The sequence below is a fragment of the Ascidiella aspersa genome, chromosome 2 (genome assembly GCF_963924565.1).
Source record: "Ascidiella aspersa chromosome 2, kaAscAspe10.2, whole genome shotgun sequence".
NCBI lineage: Eukaryota > Metazoa > Chordata > Ascidiacea > Phlebobranchia > Ascidiidae > Ascidiella > Ascidiella aspersa.
The window spans coordinates 7,896,647-7,920,561 of NC_139448.1; the positions used below are offsets into that span (position 1 = coordinate 7,896,647).

General features: G+C 35.7%; 3 protein-coding genes across 5 annotated transcripts; 2 read left to right on the forward strand and 1 right to left on the reverse strand.

Annotated features, from left to right (window-relative positions):
• Window positions 1–467: 467 nt before the first annotated feature.
• On the forward strand, window positions 468–16,343 carry LOC146163380 (EF-hand calcium-binding domain-containing protein 7-like). The gene is made up of 14 exons (XM_083382204.1): window positions 468–698; window positions 930–995; window positions 1,279–1,424; window positions 1,697–1,783; window positions 1,945–2,062; window positions 3,269–3,480; window positions 4,114–4,255; window positions 4,752–4,852; window positions 5,440–5,597; window positions 6,589–6,722; window positions 7,027–7,178; window positions 8,302–8,514; window positions 14,319–14,426; window positions 15,207–16,343. Exons 1-14 carry the CDS (start codon window positions 539–541, stop codon window positions 15,369–15,371), a joined length of 1,962 nt encoding a protein of 653 aa, XP_083238330.1. The 5' UTR covers window positions 468–538; the 3' UTR covers window positions 15,372–16,343.
• Window positions 16,344–17,845: 1,502 nt separating this feature from the next.
• Window positions 17,846–20,349, forward strand: LOC146163381 (chromosome transmission fidelity protein 8 homolog). 2 transcript variants are annotated; one of them, XM_083382444.1, is made up of 2 exons: window positions 17,846–17,969; window positions 18,492–20,349. In XM_083382444.1, exon 2 carries the CDS (start codon window positions 18,498–18,500, stop codon window positions 18,870–18,872), a length of 375 nt encoding a protein of 124 aa, XP_083238570.1. In that variant the 5' UTR covers window positions 17,846–17,969; window positions 18,492–18,497; the 3' UTR covers window positions 18,873–20,349. The 2 variants fall into 2 exon arrangements, with proteins under 2 accessions (XP_083238570.1, XP_083238569.1); XM_083382443.1 differs by having other exon boundaries at window positions 17,847–17,969; window positions 18,489–20,349.
• Window positions 20,350–20,510: 161 nt separating this feature from the next.
• On the reverse strand, window positions 20,511–23,904 carry LOC146163382 (2-oxoglutarate and iron-dependent oxygenase JMJD4-like). 2 transcript variants are annotated; one of them, XM_083382129.1, is made up of 7 exons: window positions 23,482–23,904; window positions 23,264–23,398; window positions 23,031–23,165; window positions 22,749–22,842; window positions 22,357–22,509; window positions 21,736–21,888; window positions 20,511–21,328 (listed from the first exon to the last, which is right to left on the reverse strand). In XM_083382129.1, the coding sequence occupies exons 1-7, from the start codon at window positions 23,799–23,801 to the stop codon at window positions 20,903–20,905; spliced, it is 1,416 nt and encodes a 471-aa protein (XP_083238255.1). In that variant the 5' UTR covers window positions 23,802–23,904; the 3' UTR covers window positions 20,511–20,902. The 2 variants fall into 2 exon arrangements, with proteins under 2 accessions (XP_083238255.1, XP_083238256.1); XM_083382130.1 differs by having other exon boundaries at window positions 20,940–21,308.
• Window positions 23,905–23,915: the final 11 nt, after the last annotated feature.

Genomic DNA, 23,915 nt, shown 5'->3' on the forward strand with positions numbered 1-23,915 from the left:
TCTATTTTGAAGGCAAGCGTAGGGTAACGAATAACGCAAAACAACGACCAAAGCGTTCCAAGCGTCGCCTACGCAACCAAGCAAAACGAACGACCGTTGAACTGTTTTAAAGAGAAAGTCTTTAAAATTTGTTCTGCAACGCAAAATATACTTTTATTCAATATAAAATGCAGAAAAGTGGGAATAAAAGATACACAACTGTGCTAAGAGTGTCGTATGTAGGCTTATTAATTTTAATTGGACATTATATTTTTTATTTTCCGAAGATCAATGCTATCAGTAACGTATCTCATGTTTTCTTAGTTAAAAAAACAGATAATAACCTATTTGATTAATACATATAAATCATGGTAAGTACTATTTCTTTCATCAGTTATTAAGGCATTTTTCATAATTTTTTTATGCTACTTTTTTAAGATGGGTCAGTCAAGCGTGTAGTTCATAACAACGGTTTGGAAATACGACGCTGCTGAAAGAAAGAAAAAAAATATATTGTTTTAAATACACATTTCGGCACATTTTTTAGCAAAAACAACTAATGCCTGGCAGCAGAAAAGGAAGTTTGCAGTCCGAACGCAGCTTTTCAAACGGAAGGCGAGCCAATATCAACAACGACGATGTAGAAAGCAGGGCTGCCTATCTAAGGGTTGTTGAAACCGTTGACGAAAGTATTCACACCAGACAAGAATTAACTCAAGGTTATTTGTTTTTTCAACAAATACTGTAAAAAATTAAAATTAGTTTTGCTCTATTTTTAATTTTTTTATTAAAAAACATATTTTTTAATATTTTGGTGACAAAAAGTTCATATAAAAAGTAATTTACAAGTATTACAAGAGCAGTAAAAAATAGACTAATTTGTTGTCGTAAAAATACCTATATATTAATTGCTTTAATGTTATTTGACATTTATCTAACCCTTTTTTTAGTTTTGCAATATGCTGGAAAGAATCCGACCGGAAAGCAAATAAATGCAATATGGTCAAATTGTGGAGGTATATGATTTTAAAAATCACAGTTATAAGTACATTAAACAGTCTAGAAATTATTTTTTTATGTTCAATACAATAGAATTTTATATGGCACAATATTAGAAGGTAATGATCATAACATCAAGTACTACACCAATTTAAGGTGTATTACTTGATAAAAACTGTTAAGCTACCGGTATCTATAATAGAATTAACACAACCTACAAAAAATACCATAATTTATGTACAATTTTTAAATGTAACACATTTAGAAATATTTATGACTGTACATTATTCTGTCATATAGGTGCAGTAACTTTCGAGGAATTTTGCAAGTTAACAAGAGAAATGAAATCCACAAGCAAGGCACAACTCATATCGGCTTTTAAGAGAATCGACATCAACGGTGATGGATTCATTTCGGAGGCAGAGCTGTACAAAATGCTAACATCAGTAAGATATTTTTATAGTGTCTAATTGCTGCCTGTAGTGATAAAAATATTGTAAAGGATATATATATATATATATATACTAAATAAATTAAAGTGTGCCATCCAAAAGTCCTAATTAATATATAAATAGGATGACAGGAATCTGATGTTTTTCTGTAATGAACTGGGCCATCTAAACTTATTCCTCACAATTCCTTAAACTAACAGTCCATTTTTTTTTATTTTTTGACAAAAAAACTTATATAATCAACTTAATTTTGTGATTTGTAACAGAGGGGTGAAAAGATGACACACTCTGAAGTCAAGAAGATACTTGATATGTCTGATGTTAACAACGATGGTAAATTGGATTACAAAGAGGTACATTTTGGGTTTAACAAAAAACTAGAAACAGCTTATACAAATTGGAATTAATGTAGACAAACATATAGCAACTTTTTTTTTTGTAGTAAGTTTAGTGTTTTTTAGATAAATTGCATTTGTTTTACAAATATTTATCCTTAAACATTGTGTTTTCTTAGTTTTCATCAATGATGCTTTCAACTTCAAATCAATGTAAGAACTTGAATATGCAAAGGCTTGAACCAACCCACTCAAATCCGTATACCTCATCTGCAAATAGGCCTGTACCAGCAAAAAGTAAGTTATTTTGTTAAAAACTATAGAACTTTTTTATATTTAACTGAGATTCATGATTTTGACATACTACTAGCAAGTTTAATTACCACTTTTTTATTTCATATAATTCGTTCTTTGCATCTCAGTTTTGTTTTGCATGCAGCGATATGATAAAGTAACAAAAACATCAACCTATTTATCAACAATTTGTGCATGTTACAGAACGGCTGTGTGTGATTGCTCAAACCTATAAAAAATTATAATTTCTTTTTAAAGCAAACAAAGTAAGCGACATTCACACCCAATGTGCTTTATATCATTTGACAATATCTTTACCAATTGTGAATTCAAACACACATAATGTGCGTTATGCCTGTAACATTTAACAAGTTTTAAGTAACATTTAACAAGTTTAAAATGTGCTTTCTTAGGTTGGTGCACGTTGAAAAACGCAACTTTTTTGCACCCTAAAAAGTAATGTCTTAGGACTCTCTCGATCGAATGTATTCAGTATTTAGAGAAAAGTACAGAGTCCATTTCACAGCTGAGTTGTTCCCTAAGAGATTAGAAGCATTTTATAATTTTTTTGTAAATCACACATGCACTTTCAAGAAACAAAAATGAGAAAAAAGACAACTTGGCGAATAGGCTCAATGTTTTGCCTTTTTTGCACCAAAAAATCAGCCACGAATCCTAAATACAATGCACAAGGTGCTGAAGACACTTATTATTCCAAGCCTTGTCAACGTATTTAATATTTAAAGTTGAAGAGTCTATTTTACTGCTGATTTGTGCCCTAAGTTTAGCTGAGGAAGTAGATATAACTATTTGTAAACCACACAAGTATTTTCAAGATAAATTAAAAAAAGAGACAGCCAGCCCACTGGCTTAATGTGTTGTGATGTGACGTGATGTGATAGCAAAAATGCTATAAACTTCTTCGCACACGGTCTGCTCACCGATTTCAGTGTATCCGCAAATAAATATACCGTTTTTTAAAGCACTTTAAATTTAGAACAAGTTACATAGTCCATATCTACGGCTGGCAAGTAAATATAATTTCTTATTAAACTAGATCTACATTTCAAGATAAAAATAAAGAAAACGAAAGATAGACCCATTGGCTGGATATGCAGAACTGTGCACTAAAAAATCAACCACAAAAACAATGCACTATAAAGCCACGCGAGCATCACGGAAATCTAAGATTCTATATGCTTCATTCAGGATCCACTTCTAAGCCTGGTTCTGCTGTAAATCGCGTCAACAACCAGAACGAGCAAAACTTCGAAGATGAACGGCCTTCGTCCCGTCAAAGCTCGGCTTCTGCAGCGTCCAGGAAAGAAGCGGTCGTCCTTCAGCGCCTGAATGACGCCATTAAGGTCGTTTGCTCGCCTCCCGCTGCCAAAGCTAAGAGCGAACAGCCCAAGAGCCTGAAGGTATGGAAGTGTTTTGGTCGCTTGTTGAAACGCTCGTTTGTGTGATTTTACCTCTGCGGAATTTTACAATTTTTTTTATACTTTTATCAAGGTATGTTCGATTCCGTGTTTTATTCCTAAACCAATTTTTGATACTTTCGGGAAAAAGTCAGGCCGTCCAAAACGATACCATCTTTCATTGCGATACCCGATAGTCGGGGAAAAGTACTGCAGTCCGTTACTAATTTACGTCATTACTGATGCGAATATGCAATATGAAAATTTAAATTAAAACTTTCAGGCATAATAACAACCAAACTCAACGTTTATAATACCGTTTCGCTTACACTGGCATCGTCAGTTACTTAGTCAAATAGATTTATTTTCCTAAAAATGTCTGTTTCTGGTTACACTCGGGTTTTAAACTTTCAGTTTTATTGTTTATATACGCGTCAGCGAAACAGTGACCGACAGGCAGAAACCTGCTGTCAATGGTTTTGGATTCCATAACGATACGCCTTTTTACATAAAATAAATAAGTAGCGAAAGAACTTCTTTTCAGTATACTGCGCCTGTTATCAACAGCATATTCATCAGTTCAAATATTTTAAACATTGCTTTACCCGAGGTCTACATTTGCACTTATATCCTCAGGGATGGAACCACGCACACAGCAAGGGCTGTCTATTGCTGGACGAAGGCCCGACCATCGTGAGCCACGTCTACAACTTGGAACTGCCATTTGCTTCCAACGTGTGGATCACCATCAAACCTTACACGGCATCTAGCACAGAAGGTTAGAAGCTATAGTTGATGTTTGTAACGTAAACACGCTTGGTCCGTTTGGCCAGGGAATGTGACCTATTTTAAATTGGCCTTTTTTGGCTAAATTTAAAAAGTTTTATTGTAACTTTCAAGTATATATTTTGCGCCCAATCAAGTTTAGTAAAAATTAAAAATAAACTTTAATATTGTTGCCTGTGACAATACCTTTTTTGTGATGACTAATACTATAATCAACATTCAAGATTCAAATTAATTTTTGTACTTCACAAACATTTAAAAAAAATAGCATAAAGAATAACACAAGGGCAGCCAAAGGACCTTTACGGTCACAAAGTCGAGCTGCACATATTTGGTTTTATGTACCAGTTCATTATTTTGTCCTAACATATGCCGAGTATGTAATATGGTTATAAAAAAATATACTAATATTACCTTATTTTTTATTTTAGACTTGTGAAAATGGCAAGCCTAAAATGGACAAATAGTAAAACCCTTTTTTTTAACAGATAAGCTAAAGTCTTCGATTGACGTAGGAGTCTTCGTGTTCAGAGAGTCAGAAAACGGGGAAAGCACCCTAGTTGCTGCCACGGAATTGAAGGAAGGCCTTGTAAGTGAACCTTTGGCATTTTTTTTTTGTTTAGAATAACAGGAATTTTTATTTCTTTTGATGAAAATCTTTTCTGATTCACCCCTGAAACGCAATGGTGGCAAAGTTGCCTGTTTCAGACCCTTACGTTGATCGGATTCCTTTAACTTTAATGGAATTTATAAACAACCATAGAGGGTTTTTTATTTCTGTAGTCGAATTTCTTTTTAAAACACTTGCTTCTGTAAAGAGAAACTCATGCGTTCCAGTAACTTTCATATAATTATCATAAATCAAAGTACGACACTAAACCTTGTAATGAATTGCAAAGCCAAATAGGTCGAGTAGATCGACATCATCTTGATTAAGACGTTTTGATACGAACTTGTATCATCTTCAGTTAATGTAACTGGTAAGAAAGTCAAATATCACATAATTATGTATTGATCGTTGTCATTCTGAGTTTCTATAGTCGGAGATTTATTCAAGATGATGTCGATTTACTCGACCAATTTGGCTTTGCAATTCATTATCAAGTTTCATTACAGATCCTTGCATAGTGTACCCAAGTTACTAACCTAATAGCCTTATTTCAATGTTACGCGTAGAACTGGTGCTGGCGTGGCGACCTGCGCAGCGGAACATACAAAGTAGTGCCTTTCACCTCTGGTTGTCGACTCAAACCTCGACTGAACGAACCGTACGAGGACATGCAACTTGTGCGCAAGGATCAGAACAACGAGTTCCAGTTGTCCAGGGCTTACAGGTTTGTTGAATAGGTAAATTGTTTCGAATATCTCTTTATTATAAAGAGAGATATTCGAAGCGGTCAAAATGAAACCTCCTTCGGTATGGACTTTGATATAATACTACATTTTACTACGACCTCCAACCATTGTGCAACAAATTGTATTGTTGGTTGTTGGATGTAGGTTAGCTTAGTATATGATTTAACACCAGAATCTTGCCCTCCAACAGAACACATAATGCCAACGATAGAAGAAAATTGAAATAGCTTGAGAAGCGCACCGCTTCGAACGAAAATTAGTCGGCAAGGTGTCAAAATTTAAAATATAAAATAATACATTTTGTTTTTTTAACTGAATGACGACACCGTTGTATTGCTTTTCAAAGTTATAAATTTGAACGCATTTTTTTATTTAAATTTTTACTTTTCAATTCAAAAAATGTTTTGATTTACTTTTGCACAAATTGTTAGAGCTATTTTACTAAAATTCATAAATTTAATTTGTTACAATTGTTTAAGTTTTTGCTGTGGTTCTGCTCTTTGACTGCGACTTGCGTATATTATGTTAGTCTCATCAAAGCAATGCCCGACACCTACTAGTTTAGGCCACGGCCGCCATGCAAAGATATCCTACTGTAAATATAATAAATGAAATAGTTTAAGTGGCTGAAATCTTAGAATCGATGCTGGTTATACGATATCCGTTCTACCCAAACGTGTACGGAGCTACTCTAATAAATAGGACTACATCCTTATTTAAGCCTATTCATTTTCCATTTTATTTTTGTTTTGATATCGAAATGTAAAAACGTATAAAACAGAGTCGGAAAGTAAGTTACATAACTTCAACAATTGCGCGCAGAAAGGCAGACAACTAAAATGTTTACTTACCTCTGCCAAACATATGGGTAATTGAAAGGGGCGCAGACTAAAATTTTTAGAAATCCAAATCTGCAGCGTGCCAGCAATGGGCCAGTCCCCTACTATAAACCCTATGAAAACCACTTAGGTCTGCACTATCGGACGTGTTCGAGATGTGCGACTTGGACGGCAACGGATTGCTTAGCAGGGACGAGTTCAACTGGTACCAGAAGATCACAGTAGACGAAGAGGTGGATGATGAAACCTGGCAGGTCGTTGTCGGTTGGTGAAAAGTTATTTTCTTGTATTTTAATAGGAGTGAGAAGTCGGTTAGGAACGACCCTAGTACGGCTTCGACTCTACAGCCTGTATTTCACCAATTTGCGCAACTAAAATGGCGGATACTCAGCAATCCACTCAAAGGGTGTCATATAATTTATTGACCAACAATACGATTTCTATCTAAAGCAAAAAATGTTTATCATAAAAACCCAAACTTTGGTAAGCCGCCAAGCTTGACGCCCACTTTCACGTTATGTTCTACATGTGTGTTGTTGTCCAAAAAATAAGACAATATGTTCGTCAGACAAAGTGGAGGTTAAGAACGATCAAATCACACGCGAGGGATTCGTCGGTCTTCATCTGATGCAAGCGCAGGAAGACGGATTTGAAGCGCAACAGGACTTCATGGACATGATCAAGGGGATGGGATACAGCGGGAGCCTTGAGCTTGATCAGGTGAGTCTGGCATACTTGATAATTTTTGCACGTTTTTTTAACTTAAGGGGATTTATTTCGCATACCTTGGTCATCTATTTTCTGTCGAGGTCGTAATGGTATTTTTTACTTTGTTGTGGAATGAATCCGATAGGATTAAGCTTTTTTAATTTTTTGATTTCATAAAGCTATTCCAGGAATTGTCGACATTTGTGGTTTATTAATTGCACAACATTATTTTGTGTAAGTCCTATTTTCTTTCTGAGTGCGACAATAAAATCAGTATATTCACAATGCTTTTGTTGGGGTAAATTATCCCCTTGCGTTACCCTTTGTGGAAGTAAATCTCTAAACGTTGTCCCGTGTAGTTTTAAAACAGTTGTGTTTTGGTACTTATTCACTTGAAATTAATGATTCCGTATTTGCGGTTAGTGTTAGAAGTTTTTGAAGTGAAGTCAGCTTTTTTATAAATAACTGTAAAGATTGGAGTTCGCGGGCCGGGTATAAAAGTTTGTATTAACCTTTTTTTAACATAATTATTAAAACGAAGGAAATTAAAAAAGAATAGTGAGTTTCGTGATATTGCCATTTAGTTCAAAATTCCATCAAAATTTAGCTTTAGCGTGCATCCGACAAACATTTCCGTTAATAGTGTGCTAACAACGGCATTTTAGGATCTTTCGGAGAATATATCTCAGGCCGAAGGAATTAAATCGGCTGGCCGGATCTGGCAAGCGGCCCGTAGTTACTGTAGGACAGTGCTTCCCAACCTTTTCATTTCGCGACCAACTTTTAATACAAGTTTTATTGTGCGGTCCACAATGAGATATGACCAAATTGTTTAGGAACAATTTGAAATGCAACTAATGGGAAATAAGATTAACAGTTACATAGAACCTGCATCTTTACTACTGGCGTATCTACTGAAATAGTTCATGCGACACAACACATCTAATTGTACGTATTGCGATATTGTTGCATAAATGTTAGGTAATGGTAATGCAATAATTTCCCGATCGAAAAGAAAACTGTAAAATTTAGAAATGCCACCTGAAATAGCTTCGCGTCCCACTGGTTGGGAAGTACTGCTGTAGGAGACCCTTTACCTAACATAACCCCTCTTTTATACCTATCACAATCTCAGGCCTGTCCGTTCGAGTTGCACGTCTACACCAAGGACTGCGCTGGCAGCCTGAGCGTCGATCACGTGACCTCAGCCACCGATGACGAAATGGGCGCCGGCTTTGTGGAGAGCGCCCTCGTGCGGAACGTGACGCACAAACTGGCGAGCACAGACGGGCTAGTGTGGTACGTGAACGGCAACGAGCATCGCACCACAACCGTGCTCGACAACAAGGTGATTTTGATAATTATTTTTTATTAAAGTAAATTATATTTGAATACGATGTTGAAAATGAATAAAGAGTTAATCGAAACATTTAAAATGATACCTATTTTCTGTTTGGGCTTTGATATTCTTATTACGTCTTAATACAATCTCCAACTATTACGCTACGAACTATTTAAGGTTACTGGCTGTTGCGCCCCCTTAAAACGTTATACGCCCCGCCGCGACCTGTGCACTAGGGCCTGGCCCCTGACCCCATACAGTTGCCCGGCGGGTCGTAACCGCGCGAGTTCTTGTTGTTTGCAAAGGTTTCTGGTCCGATATGCTACCTGTTAAAACCACAACTAAAATACCAATCAAAAGTATATTGTTACAATGTGCAGTAAAACGTTATTAAATAGCATTAGTGAACGTATATTAATTTTCAAGTTAATGTGAGACAGACAGCCACCGCCTATTGCAGCGACTGTCGGCTAAGACTTCGCAAAAGACTTCTCTAGAGAAAAGCCCAAAGCCGCTAAGAAACGACATGTATATAGCCAATACGTAGGAATAAAAGAGCACGAAAGTTACGTCATATTTGGCCAATAAGACTGGCCGGCACTCTGAAAACATGGCTTAGGCATTACAGTGGCCATTCTAAGGCCAATTGCAGCGGGAGTCAGACGCCAGCAAAACGAGTGGCTTGTTTTGCAGAACGTGAGAACACCGCCTTCAACACTGACAGTTATAGATTACGAGATTAAAGGTTACATGTCAAGTTTGAAACGAGGCGAACTGAAGCAGGAAAACTCAGGAATTTTACACACAACAATACGGAAAACTTTACATCATCAAATATGATATTATGTAACTGAAGAAAATATTTGGCAAACGAAAGCTAAAACGCGTAATCTAAAACCCTATTTATCACATCGTAAAATAACTTAATGAACTCTAAGATTTTGCTTGTGGCAATTAATTAATTTGGGTGTTTAACGTGTTGATAAACACGTAACACTGGCTCTCTGTGGATTGTGGATGTCTTACCTAATTCAGTAGAATCCTGCCTTTTTTTCTATTGAAAGCTGTTGTTTGGGAAGGGCAGCGTAACCAAAATCTAAAATAACTAAACATTCAGCCAATACTTACCTATATTTAACAACTATACTTTATTACTTACCCACCACCACAAACAAAATGTTAAAATCTTAACCTTCTGCCATGCGCAGTCTTAGCTCGGGCCCTACCTCCGTGGCGGCACCTGCTCCTTAGTGGACACAGGTTGTCAGAGGACTGGACTCAGACCACTACTGACTTGCTCAGAAAATATCGACTTATTTCTTGGCCAATGGGAAGAACCCAGTTACAACCCTTACCTACTTTCTTTACTTTTACTTAATTTCTTTTAGTTAAGTCTACCTTTGGTGGACAAAAAATGATATTACTAGGGTAAAATAAGTTAGTGGCGGTCGTTTATTTCCATTGCCTAAACTTATCGGGAAATTGTAATATTTTGGGTCCTTGTTATTTGGGTTTGTCAGTAATTGGTGGCTGTTGCCCTAGCATTAGGGATGCCCAAGAATATCGGGTCGGAGCCGATGCTCACTGTGAAGTGATATTATAGATACTTATGCGATACTTTAGGGTGCTATCTGTGCCGACTAAAAAACAAATTAACAGGGGAATTGTAGCCATGATATACGATCCAACGTAGTTATTTCTACATCGAAAGTTGAATTTATCAAAAACTATAGTGGTGAAAATAATTGGAAGTAACGAAATGTATGCTCTAAAGCAAGTTTTGGTTTAATAACCCGGGCAAAACAACCTTTAAAAGTATTGGACATCCCTAGTACAGATTTAGCGATGGAGTAATTACTGTACCGTGTTGAACATCGAAAGGTAAATTTAGCAAACAATATAGTAGGTTAACAAATGCGGTTAACTAAACTTCCTAACCCTGAAGCAAAGTTTGGCGCAATAACCTGGAAAAATGACCTTCGAACGTTTTAATTCGGCCTATTTTTTCTTGTTTGGGCATTTAATTCACTTAATTTGGCATCGGGTCGGACCGCAACGCCAAAGACCAAATAAAAACGATCCCTAACCGCAACCCTAAGTCGACCGATGGAATCCAGCCCGTCAAAAACTATTTATAACAACCCTTGGTTAGTACTGTATTGCAGTACATATAGGAACTATCCTTTGTTGATGAATGTACCTGGATAGGTGGCAGAAACATGGGTAAACAAATAAATAACTTATTTTCAGTATATGCTATGCCTGGTAGCAACAGCATATTTCTGTAAAAAAAAAAGTGACTTTGAAATAATAGTTTTATTCTTCGATGTTCGAGACTTGTCTTCGTTTTTACGAAAGCTATACGTGTTATGTAGTTCACAGACTAAACCCTAACCCACATTTCATGTGTTATGTAGTTCACAGACTAAACCCTAACCCACATTTCATGTGTTATGTAGTTCACAGACTAAACCCTAACCCACATTTCATGTGTTATGTAGTTCACAGACTAAACCCTAACCCATATTTCATGTGTTATGTGGTTCACAGACTAAACCCTAACCCACATTTCATGTGTTATGTAGTTCACAGACTAAACCCTAACCCATATTTCATGTGTTATGTGGTTCACAGACTAAACTCTAACCCATATTTCATGTGTTATGTGGTTCACAGACTAAACCCTAACCCATATTTCATGTGTTATGTGGTTCACAGACTAAACCCTAACCCATATTTCATGTGTTATGTGGTTCACAGACTAAACCCTAACCCATATTTCTTGTGTTATGTGGTTCACAGACTAAACCCTAACCCATATTTCATGTGTTATGTGGTTCACAGACTAAACCCTAACCCATATTTCATGTGTTATGTACTTCACAGACTAAACCCTAACCCATATTTCATGTGTTATGTGGTTCACAGACTAAACCCTAACCCATATTTCATGTGTTATGTGGTTCACAGACTAAACCCTAACCCATATTTCTTGTGTTATGTGGTTCACAGACTAAACCCTAACCCATATTTCATGTGTTATGTACTTCACAGACTAAACCCTAACCCATATTTCATGTGTTATGTGGTTCACAGACTAAACCCTAACCCATATTTCATGTGTTATGTAGTTCACAGACTAAACCCTAACCCATATTTCATGTGTTATGTGGTTCACAGACTAAACCCTAACCCATATTTCTTGTGTTATGTGGTTCACAGACTAAACCCTAACCCATATTTCATGTGTTATGTACTTCACAGACTAAACCCTAACCCATATTTCATGTGTTATGTGGTTCACAGACTAAACCCTAACCCATATTTCATGTGTTATGTAGTTCACAGACTAAACCCTAACCCATATTTCTTGTGTTATGTACTTCACAGACTAAACCCTAACCCATATTTCATGTGTTATGTGGTTCACAGACTAAACCCTAACCCATATTTCATGTGTTATGTACTTCACAGACTAAACCCTAACCCATATTTCATGTGTTATGTGGTTCACAGACTAAACCCTAACCCATATTTCATGTGTTATGTAGTTCACAGACTAAACCCTAACCCATATTTCATGTGTTATGTGGTTCACAGACTAAACCCTAACCCATATTTCACGTGTTATGTAGTTCACAGACTAAACCCTAACCCATATTTCATGTGTTATGTGGTTCACAGACTAAACCCTAACCCATATTTCATGTGTTATGTGGTTCACAGACTAAACCCTAACCCATATTTCGTGAGTTATGTACTTCACAGACTAAACCCTAACCCATATTTCTTGTGTTATGTACTTCACAGACTAAACCCTAACCCATATTTCTTGTGTTATGTACTTCACAGACTAAACCCTAACCCATATTTCATGTGTTATGTGGTTCACAGACTAAACCCTAACCCATATTTCGTGAGTTATGTACTTCACAGACTAAACCCTAACCCATATTTCTTGTGTTATGTACTTCACAGACTAAACCCTAACCCATATTTCATGTGTTATGTGGTTCACAGACTAAACCCTAACCCATATTTCATGTGTTATGTGGTTCACAGACTAAACCCTAACCCATATTTCGTGAGTTATGTACTTCACAGACTAAACCCTAACCCATATTTCATGTGTTATGTAGTTCACAGACTAAACCCTAACCCATATTTCATGTGTTATGTGGTTCACAGACTAAACCCTAACCCATATTTCTTGTGTTATGTGGTTCACAGACTAAACCCTAACCCATATTTCATGTGTTATGTACTTCACAGACTAAACCCTAACCCATATTTCATGTGTTATGTGGTTCACAGACTAAACCCTAACCCATATTTCATGTGTTATGTAGTTCACAGACTAAACCCTAACCCATATTTCTTGTGTTATGTACTTCACAGACTAAACCCTAACCCATATTTCATGTGTTATGTGGTTCACAGACTAAACCCTAACCCATATTTCATGTGTTATGTACTTCACAGACTAAACCCTAACCCATATTTCATGTGTTATGTGGTTCACAGACTAAACCCTAACCCATATTTCATGTGTTATGTAGTTCACAGACTAAACCCTAACCCATATTTCATGTGTTATGTGGTTCACAGACTAAACCCTAACCCATATTTCATGTGTTATGTGGTTCACAGACTAAACCCTAACCCATATTTCACGTGTTATGTAGTTCACAGACTAAACCCTAACCCATATTTCATGTGTTATGTGGTTCACAGACTAAACCCTAACCCATATTTCATGTGTTATGTGGTTCACAGACTAAACCCTAACCCATATTTCGTGAGTTATGTACTTCACAGACTAAACCCTAACCCATATTTCTTGTGTTATGTACTTCACAGACTAAACCCTAACCCATATTTCTTGTGTTATGTACTTCACAGACTAAACCCTAACCCATATTTCATGTGTTATGTGGTTCACAGACTAAACCCTAACCCATATTTCGTGAGTTATGTACTTCACAGACTAAACCCTAACCCATATTTCTTGTGTTATGTACTTCACAGACTAAACCCTAACCCATATTTCATGTGTTATGTGGTTCACAGACTAAACCCTAACCCATATTTCATGTGTTATGTGGTTCACAGACTAAACCCTAACCCATATTTCATGTGTTATGTGGTTCACAGACTAAACCCTAACCCATATTTCGTGAGTTATGTACTTCACAGACTAAACCCTAACCCATATTTCTTGTGTTATGTACTTCACAGACTAAACCCTAACCCATATTTCTTGTGTTATGTACTTCACAGACTAAACCCTAACCCATATTTCATGTGTTATGTGGTTCACAGACTAAACCCTAACCCATATTTCGTGAGTTATGTACTTCACAGACTAAACCCTAACCCATATTTCTTGTGTTATGTACTTCACAGACTAAACCCTAACCCATATTTCATGTGTTATGTGGTTCACAGACTAAACCCTAACCCATATTTCTTGTGTTATGTACTTCACAGACTAAACCCTAACCCATATTTCATGTGTTATGTGGTTCACAGACTAAACCCTAACCCATATTTCTTGTGTTATGTACTTCACAGACTAAACCCTAACCCATATTTCATGTGTTATGTGGTTCTCAGACTAAACCCTAACCCATATTTCTTGTGTTATGTACTTCACAGACTAAACCCTAACCCATATTTCATGTGTTATGTGGTTCACAGACTAAACCCTAACCCATATTTCATGTGTTATGTGGTTCACAGACTAAACCCTAACCCATATTTCATGTGTTATGTGGTTCACAGACTAAACCCTAACCCGTACTTTTCAGACTTCCAGGACAATCCAGTGCATGGTTGACTGCTCCAAGTCGCGAAACTGCATTACGCAGAGGGCCAAGGATTCGTTCGCCCTTAAAGTACCCTCACATCAGAAAGTCGTGAGTGTGCTTTTTACGATTTAAGTCTAAACTTCAACTGCTTACTGTGAGGGGTCGCCGTCCTTACCGTTATTTCCTTTGTTTAATAAAGTCAGTGGTGTAATTACTCAAGCCTTAAGGACATTTAAGTCACCGTTTTTCGACTTGAGCCTTTCGACACATGACTTGACTGTGACTTGGGTCCTATGGGCAAAAGAATTACATTTGAAGTGTTTTCTTGAAAAAAACAAGCTATTTACCTCCAATTTTTTTCATACAAAAGTTTGCTTGATTTTAGTGTGTCTGAGGTAAAGTATTACGGGTAAAATAATTAATTTACTAATTTTCATATATTTAACATTTCTTGCCAATGGCGCCTTGAAATTGACTTAAAATGACATTAATTTTGACTGAAGCCTGACTTAATGTTAATATGTATTAAATATAACTTCACTTTTGACTTGTCTATTTTACAAATCACTTGACTTAGACTTAAGTCATTTTCAACTTTTTTTGGAACACTGAATATTGTTAGTGACGCTGGTGGCCTTACTCGGACTCTAAGTGCAAGTGTAACACACAGAAACACGATTTAGGATACTGCAGTTCGACGCAGTATTTTTAAAATATGATTTGAGTGACCGAAACGGTCTGTAATAGTGCAGTTGTTTTTCTTCCATTCCATAGAACGGCGTTAAACGGGGCTAGACAAACTGTACGTTCCAAAAACTTGGCTGTTTCAAGCTGCGTTTCATTCAAGACGCATCAAGAACAAATTTCTCACTTGTATGTGTTGTTTAGGTGGTCGACCATGCACTGCCTGCCGGGCCGGGCGAGTGGTCCTACCATTGTTCCATCACAAACGGCACGGACTCGCCGCAAGGTGGCGCCGCTCGAAAGATTTCCTCCGCTTCGCGGCGCCAGAGCGCTAAAAAAGAAACCAACCTCCTAGACATGTTCGATTAGTTTCGGGTAGCACGTTCTAAAGTACGTTATAACTGCTGGCTTATTGATACCACAACTATCATAAAACGCTGCAGATATTTCGAACAACGCCTTGTTTTTCCATTTTTGGAAGTTACGTCGTAATATGGGCGCTCTTTCGGTGAGATACCAATTAATTTAAGGTTTTTTATCTGGTAAGTTATGTGAAGCAGGGATATCTACGTTAGGAAGATTCTTTTGTGGGAAATAAGTAGTTTACAACTTATAGGCTAGCTTAATTATTGGGCTTAAGCAAAACTGTGGCTCAATACCACGAACAGTCACATTTCCCGCCCAAAATGTTGTTATCGGCATTGGAAAAAATGCCCAATTATAAAACACCCCAAATTGCAAGTTAAATCGAGAAAAAAAAGTTTTGGCCACGTTTTATTTTAATTTATTTTTAAGTTGGAATGCCTTGATGTTTAATTTGTTCGTTGTAGAGATTTGCATTTCAATCGCCTTGAAAACTGTTTTGCTGGTTTAGCAGAATCCAAGAACTGGATAGTTCAAATAGTTGTGTTTTAACAGTATAATATTTTAATGTCAGGTGCCGATCTATGCACCCATTGCACCCTAGAGTTTTTTGTTTTTCTTTTATATACCCAATAATGCATTTGTCCCGTCCGTAAATACTGAGAAGGTACGCTTAATTTTTTTTGCTGTTTTTTACGCTTTATCAGGCAAATGAGCATGTGTATTAACATCTATAGTTTACAGTATATGCTGTTGTTGTTAGACCTGTGGCACCTGCACGCCAATTAAGCATATATTTTCATTTTGGATTATGCAGTAATATTGTTGTTTATGCATTTTTTACAATAAAGTGTAGAGCATTTGGGGCGATTCTTACTTTTTTTTTAGATGTTGCATGATTTTTGCGTTGCACAATAAAACAATCGCTTTTCAATTGTTTTTTTTAAGCTTTATAACAACTGACTAAAATGTATGCACTCAGTCACCTTTTAACTTGACTCAATCACTTTGACAAATAAATTGTCTTGACCTGAAATATTTTATACAAATAAACTGACTTGGGCGAGTTTTGTCGAAATGTTTTTTAACAGTTTGTCATGATATTTTAAAATGACTTTAAACCAGCGCAGACAAAAATCTTTAATCGTTAAATTTCATAGAGATCAGCGGATCATTATATCATAAAAAGACATAAGTTGGTTTCAGATTTAAAGAAAATGCGTCAAGTAAATCACTTAGGAATCATGTTAACAAAATTAGAAAAGGTGGTATAAAATTATAAATCGCCAATTTCTTTTAAACCAAGGTTTTTAACCAGGGAGTTGAACCGTTTGACTTTTACGGATCAGGTTCGGTTCGGGTTCAAGCATTTTTTCGGAATCCGGTTCAGTTCCGGTTTCGAGGAATTTAAAAGTTCCGGTTCAGCTCCGGTTCAGCTCCGGTTCAACCATCGTTATTTCAAAACCGGTTTATAAAGTTTCGGTTCAGATACAATATAATTTTTTTCATAAAATTTCGAACATGGCGTAACTTGACTCTGTAAAATAGAAGTTGTGACGTCATGCTGGAGCGAACCGCTTTTGTTTACAGGTTCGGGTTCGGTTAAGGTACTTTCAAATTATTCGGTTCAGTTCCGGTTCGGCTCCTTAAAATCTTAATAAAACAGGTTCAGGTTCGGAAAAAATTGACCCAAAACCGGTTCATAAAGTTCCGGTTCGGTTCCGGTTCGACTCCCTGTTTTTACCTTCACAAATTTATTTGTGCACTAGACTAGGGAAGTCCCCTAAATAAATTCGGAGCAAATAATTTCAAAGCGCGGGAAACATTTGTTAGTAATATATTTGAGTAAATAAAGTTTTCTTTTATATCTTCCTATAACTAGTGGCATGTCTTCTACTTAACTTTAAAATTAAACGTCATATGAAGGTATACCGGTCCGTTGTTATGCTTATTTGTCATTTTAATACTAACAAATGTTACACAACATCCAGAATCAGATCCTTTTAACAGTCAACACTACTGCGTTTTTTGTTTAACTATTGGAAAACTACCACGTTATTTAAATAAACTGTTTTGTGTACTTGCTTTCACCAACATAAACAATAATGAGTTAACATTTCCTTAAATTAGTTTTACAGTTCACAAAGCTATATCATTCCATTCACTCTACAAAACTTATGTTATTGTTCAGAGAGTTTTATTGCTAAATAATACATTTTATTGTCTCATATTTTTTTTAAATAAATTGTTTATAAGATTTTACCATGTTGGCACTTTTACAAGCCTGTTTTACTGTAAAACGTTTAAACATGGAAAACTTGACTTTGAGAATATGAAGAGGCATTCTCATATCTCTTGGTACAACTTGGAAATATTCTATATAAGCGATAAATAAAATATGCATCATGTTTGTTTATGTGGTTGTATTTAAAAACAAGAAATATTAACATAATCTAGTTGTTGCACTTTCAATGAATAGACATTTGTTCCTAAAAAATAATGAATTTAACAATATTTTTGGTGTAAAAGATTAAAAAACTGTGTGAAGTGCTATCAATCATCTCAAATTTGTGTAAACAACAGTTGGATGACTGAATAAACTAGGTAAGCTTTAAAAAACCTTATTTTAACTAGTAGTACATCACCAGTTTTTCAAATAAATAAATAATATTTATAAATAAGTTAAATGGTGAAAATAACGGCCCAAATAGACGTTAAAAGCGACATGCTTTATTTTCAAACGTTTCAGCAATTTCTAATGCCATCATCAGTGATATGAAGGCCACATCGGTTGCACCCGTTTATACACACTTTGGTCTATTTGGGCCGTTATTTTCACCATTAAACTTATGAACAGATCCGTATATAGTGTTCCAATTTATAAATAAGTTTCTGTATTGTATTGCTGTGCAAGAATAAAAATGTTTTGATGTCTTAATGCGTTAATATATTGTAAAAACTTTTAATTATAAATAAACCCACATATTAAACTCCTTTATGCAAAGAACCCTGCAGTGAAATTGGTAGGCATATTAATTTATATACAAAGAAAGCAGAAAGCAATCAATTTGTCTAACTGTTTATACCTTGATATTTTATGGACAATAATTGACATGCTCTTAGCAGAAAGAAATGGTGCAAATCGTGGTTAGGAGAGCAGAAGAATTGGGAGAATGGACTATGCTGGAGCTGCAGGGTGAGCTGATATCTCGTCACGAAAACGGCTTTGCTGGAAAGAACATTGGAGATCTCCACTTTAACAAGAAGGGGGTGCCGTTCATAATTATCGGGCATCACATCCTGTATGGAAAGGTGGTCAAAATGGCAAAGCCGTTTGCTGTTGTTGTCAAGAATCGTAAGAAGAGAAGCAGTGACTCCGACACCTCGCTGGACTTGTCGCAAGATGATAGCGATGCGCATTACCTGGTTAAGGCCATCATCAAAACGAAACTTGTATTCACAACAAGGCCGAAACCAATCATTATTCTTGCATCAAAAAAATCCTGAAAGAATATAAACCTTGATTATATCTTTTTTTAATGATTATATATCTTTAATGGAAGTATCAAACCAGAGATGTTCATGTTATGGTCCACAGCGAAATATGTGTGATATACAAGCTTTTTTTACATTATCATGAGACAGTGGTACACTCTCTTTTCTTTTTCTAACCTGCAAAGGACAAACTACATTCTTACTAGCAAGTTAGCAACCTAAATAAATGTGATGTGTTGCACAAAGAAATTTAACTATAAAATACACCAAATTTGGCCACATTGTTTTACTGCTTATGAAACTATATGGCAGTGCTAACTTAAATGTTAATTTTGTAGATCATATGGCTTTTAAGGTTGGTTTAATAAATCAAAAACAGTTATCAGTATGTTACAAAGCAACTTTATTTCAAATTCTATTAAAGACATGAACCGGATAGTTTAACATAGTTTTACAATACTTAAAATTGCATTTATAAATTGCTAAGCCAAAATGGTCGAGTAGATCGACATCATCTTGATTAAAACGTTTCGATACCAACTTGTATCATCTTAAGATGATGTCGATCTACTCAACCTTTTTGGCTTTGCAATTTATGATCAAGCTACATTACAGATCCGTGCATAGTGTACCCATTTATAAATTGTTTGCAAAAAATTACAATTTTAATCTGGCTACCAAAGGTGCCATTTTCCAAGTCCTGTTTAGTCAAAGTTACGTAGCAGTTTGTAAACCAATATTATCCCAGCATTCCCACTGGCGAAACATACCAGGTGTTGCCTAGGCTATTTGGAGCCATTTCCGAGTTAAAAAATTATGTATTGCGTGAATCGCAGTGGTATTTTTCGCAACATAGTCTCCTACCGTTTTTTATTGTACGTAAATCCTGACGTAAAAGTAATTTCGTTACCATGGGCAAAACGGAGAACATGTTCATTGTGGACTAGCGACTTTCTTTAAAAAGGTAGATTTACAGCCGCTTTTTCATTGTTTACAGCTTATCTTTAGGATAATTCAGGTTAAACGAAGGGTTACAAAGCTACAATTTCGATAAGTAGAAAACAATTCCAATTCGATATGAAGTAAAATATTGACTCTTCTAAATATATTCGTCAACTTAAACAATTTTTTTGTAGTAACAAAAACGATAATATATAGTTAATAGAGGAATCAAAAACTTAAAGGGCTATATTTAGTTGACTTTTAGTATTTAAAACCTAAAATTGAGTTCATGATTTAAGGACCAATTACATGCACAAATTGTGCATATCTTACTTACTATGGGAATGCGATAGTAAATAAAATCTATAGAAACAAAATGCTGGAGGTAAAAGTTTTACATAGTACACTTTGTATTATTTCCAACATTATATTTCATCACTGATTTAAACAGCATATTGTTGTTTGAAGTACTGCATTAGTGTCTTGTGTCGTAAGCCACACGTTTTTGATGTTTTACTGATTACCGGTCGAACACATATCAGTTATTTTTTCGGGTTTATGCGAAAATCATAAAAATTGTTTATAAAAATGCCAAAGAAAAACAAGACACTGGTTATTTTAGAAAATGTTGTATAAGCAGTCGAAATACAACGCAAAAATAATTGCAGAAAATGAACAAAGACCTAGTTATGGAAATAGGAGATGGGACAATTACAAATCACAATCAAAAAAGGACTATACATTTGTCCAAATCAGAGATAAAAACTATATAATGCAAAAACAAAGTTCGAGCTGAACCTAATGCGATAAAGTGACATGGGTGGTTAATTCTGCCAGCTCGCGAATACAAATACTGTTAAAGTGGCGTTGAATATAACTCAAGAGTCAAGACTATTGTTTTTTTATATAATTTTAACTGAACTACAATTTTAAAAAGCTGACTATAGCTTTTTTATTTTGTAAACGATTTATGTGCATGTTAATCGATTTTGACTTTAACAAATTTTGACCTAATGCATAAATTGTCACAAAATTTTGATTTTTTGAGACAAGTCGAAAAATAACCGCCCTAATAATGACCCTATGTGCCACAACAATCGCTATATCACTGTCGTTCCATCAGAAACGTACGCGGTGTAATCGAGCAAACAACTTCGAAGTTCGGCAAAAAGCGACGCTGCGTTTGAGCGCGATTTTTCGGACGCAATGGTATCAGCTAACAACCGCTCCTGTCGACAAAAATCGGCCAAAGTGGCGAGAAGGCAGCATAGGTCAAAAACACAGTGGTTCAACTCCGAAAATCGAGTGTTTTGGCTCGATTCGCGCCCAACAGCAGTCGCAAGGGTTGAGAAGGTTTCGTGGCAGAGTTGAATTGCGTCCTGGTCGTTGTTGCTTCCGTTTCCCGATAGGTGGTAGTCTTTGGTCTTGAGGAGATTGCCAACCTGTGCCATCCGTTTTCCGGCTATTAGGGTTAGCATCGCCAAGAAGTCGGACGTGTTCATTCCGCTGTTGATTTGCATGAGCAGCTGACATATATGTTTGCTGTTAGGGGATTGCTTTTCTGTTGCCGATTTCAGGCGATCAACAATGTTAAGTGGCCAGAAAGTTAGAAAATACTTTCTTTTTTGCCTGTTATTTATAGTAGTCTTCGCCATATTTCCACTTTCCGGCTAGTTGTGCCAGTTTTCACCACTGAATGCTTATGGCCACCGGTCAAACAAACACTTCTATTTGCTAGTTTTAGTAAGAATTTTGTCAGATAAGCTCACATTGAAAGGATATCTTCCATAAAGCCGATAAACATTTAGCAGCGGGTGTCATTTTATGTTTAATGAAATATTATGCAGACATCATGCTTGCAATGAAATTTTTTTTTATGTTTTGCTATCAATTTCTACATACTAAAGGTAAATTTTACAGCAATATTTTGTACCTGGCATTGCGCATTCCATTCGTTGTTGGTCATAGTGTCTCTGCAATCGCTAATCTCCCGTTCAACGTCGGAAAGCTCTTTTTGCAGAAAACGCCAAACCTCGCTCAAATTGCAGCCGTTCAGCCAGTTGTGATTGACAGATATCGTGTCCTCCTTGAAAAATAGGATATTGAGGCATTGGTACATCTTTAAAAGCCTACTTTTATGAGCTCAAAGCATTAAGTGAGAGAAGTTGTTTTACTTTTTAAATGCAGGTAAAAGCCTAAAACGGCATAGAGCAAAAACAAAGGAATTTTCTTTACAATCTCCTCTTTCATTCACCAAACTTAACTTTAGCAATTAAAAACAAATACTCAAAGCATTCAAACATGGAATTATCATATTTTTGGGGGTTGATAAATTTTAGTCTATTATGAATAGGTTTTCTTTGAAATTGTAATATTTGCTTTGCATCGAGAAAAAGTTTCCCAAATCCAATGTTGTTTACAGATACAGATAAAACCAATCTTGAACATACGTTTGTAAGGTATCTTATTAAAAACATGTTCAGTTGGGATATGTTTATTTCAAATTAGTTCCAATCTCCATGATTTAGTATTAATAAAAGCAACCTTGTTTTACCAAGTTATGTACTTGATGAAACCAACCAGATGGAACAAATATTATCTCTCCTTCTTCTTGGTACACTTCAATGGGTCTTAGTTCAGGATCAGCATTGGCAACATAATCACTAATGTCATAAGGAAGGTCGCCTTGTTTATCTTTCAACTTTTCCTTTTGAAACAAAAAGGTCCATTTTTAATTGCCAGGCTTTAACGAAAAACAGACATGCAAACAACTGCATAAATGTCAATAAATATAACACATTAAAAACAGAAAGTGGAAAATATTTAACTAGGTTTAAAATTAGGCCATGTATTTTAAAAAAAAATTAAAAAAATTGGTAAATAACCACACAGTTAATATTTAATTATTTGTCAAATATTATTAATACGAATCTTAAAGCAGCTTGCCTCCTTTCCCTTTGGGTAAATAAGCCATTTCTTCCTACCACATATGTTTGCCGACCAGCTGTACGATCTATACACATCTGCATGAAAGGGTGTCCTAAAAAAAACTTAATGTGCCTTTGACAAAAAATAAACTGACCATAAAAATTACAAGAACGCACAGATAAAACCTAAAGATATTTTTTGTATGGAACAAACACATTTGCCCAGTACAAAATTTTCATAAAAAACATTCTATACTGTATAACAACAATACTTTATACAAAAATACGAACAATATTGTACCAAGATCCCTTAGGTCCCATGTAAACAAATCTGAAGTCTTCTTTGCATTGAAAGCATTCTGCATCACAAGCTTCATTCAACCAATCCGAACTGAAGTAGTCCGAAAGCTTGTAGGGTTCATATCCAGGTACTTCACTTTATACCAACACACTTAAGTTAGGTTTGAAAAAAAAATACAAATCAAAAATAAAATTGTTCATAAAATTTTAATGGCACACTGCTTAAAAAAGTACCTGCAAAAATGCCAGTCTTTTAAATACAAGGAGCTTTTAGAACTATTTCTATCTTTTGACATGGTTTCCTTCCAGTAATGGATAAAATCCTTCATCTTCATTTCCTGCTTGGGTTGAGCATTGTACTCACACTTTCTAAAACAAGATAGCATTTATTTAAGGAAAATATTTAACCTGAACAATGTAACATAATAGAATATTACATCAACATAAATTACCTGCAGTTAGCAACAGGGACAGTCAAATGTCCGAAGGCTTTGTCTAAAAGTTCCAAGTTCGGTTTGTGTGTCAGTTTCCAATCCAAAGAACATTTCCAATCCCTGGTGATGTCAGCAGGAAAGATGCATGGACGATTTTTTGAAAGATATTCTCGGAAAAATTCATCGTAAGAAATATTGGTGACTCTTTCCACAGCGTGAATTTTGGAATTTACGACTTTCGTATCTTTTCTTGCGTTAGAAGTTTTGAGATTTAAAGAAAGTGTTTCTGATGACAGTAATTTAGTAACTTGATCGGAAAGCGTGACGTTTGAAATCATTATCTTGGGCAGTCATTACAGTAGTGAAAGCCACTTCTACCTGTAAATTATTTAACATTAAGCTTGATGTACGAATAGCATGTACTATTTAAACAAAACAGATGATATAATGTC

Coding starts and splice junctions, on each gene's coding strand:
- LOC146163382 (XM_083382129.1), bottom strand. CDS start 23,801: ATGATTTCAAACGTCACGCTTTCCGATCAAGTTACTAAATTACTGTCA. Junction 23,399..23,481: donor GTCCCTGTTGCTAACTGCAG/GTAATTTATGTT, acceptor ATCTTGTTTTAG/AAAGTGTGAGTACAATGCTC. Junction 23,166..23,263: donor AAAGACTGGCATTTTTGCAG/GTACTTTTTTAA, acceptor GTTGGTATAAAG/TGAAGTACCTGGATATGAAC.
- LOC146163381 (XM_083382444.1), top strand. CDS start 18,498: ATGGTGCAAATCGTGGTTAGGAGAGCAGAAGAATTGGGAGAATGGACT.
- LOC146163380 (XM_083382204.1), top strand. CDS start 539: ATGCCTGGCAGCAGAAAAGGAAGTTTGCAGTCCGAACGCAGCTTTTCA. Junction 6,723..7,026: donor AACCTGGCAGGTCGTTGTCG/GTTGGTGAAAAG, acceptor TATGTTCGTCAG/ACAAAGTGGAGGTTAAGAAC. Junction 7,179..8,301: donor GGAGCCTTGAGCTTGATCAG/GTGAGTCTGGCA, acceptor TCACAATCTCAG/GCCTGTCCGTTCGAGTTGCA.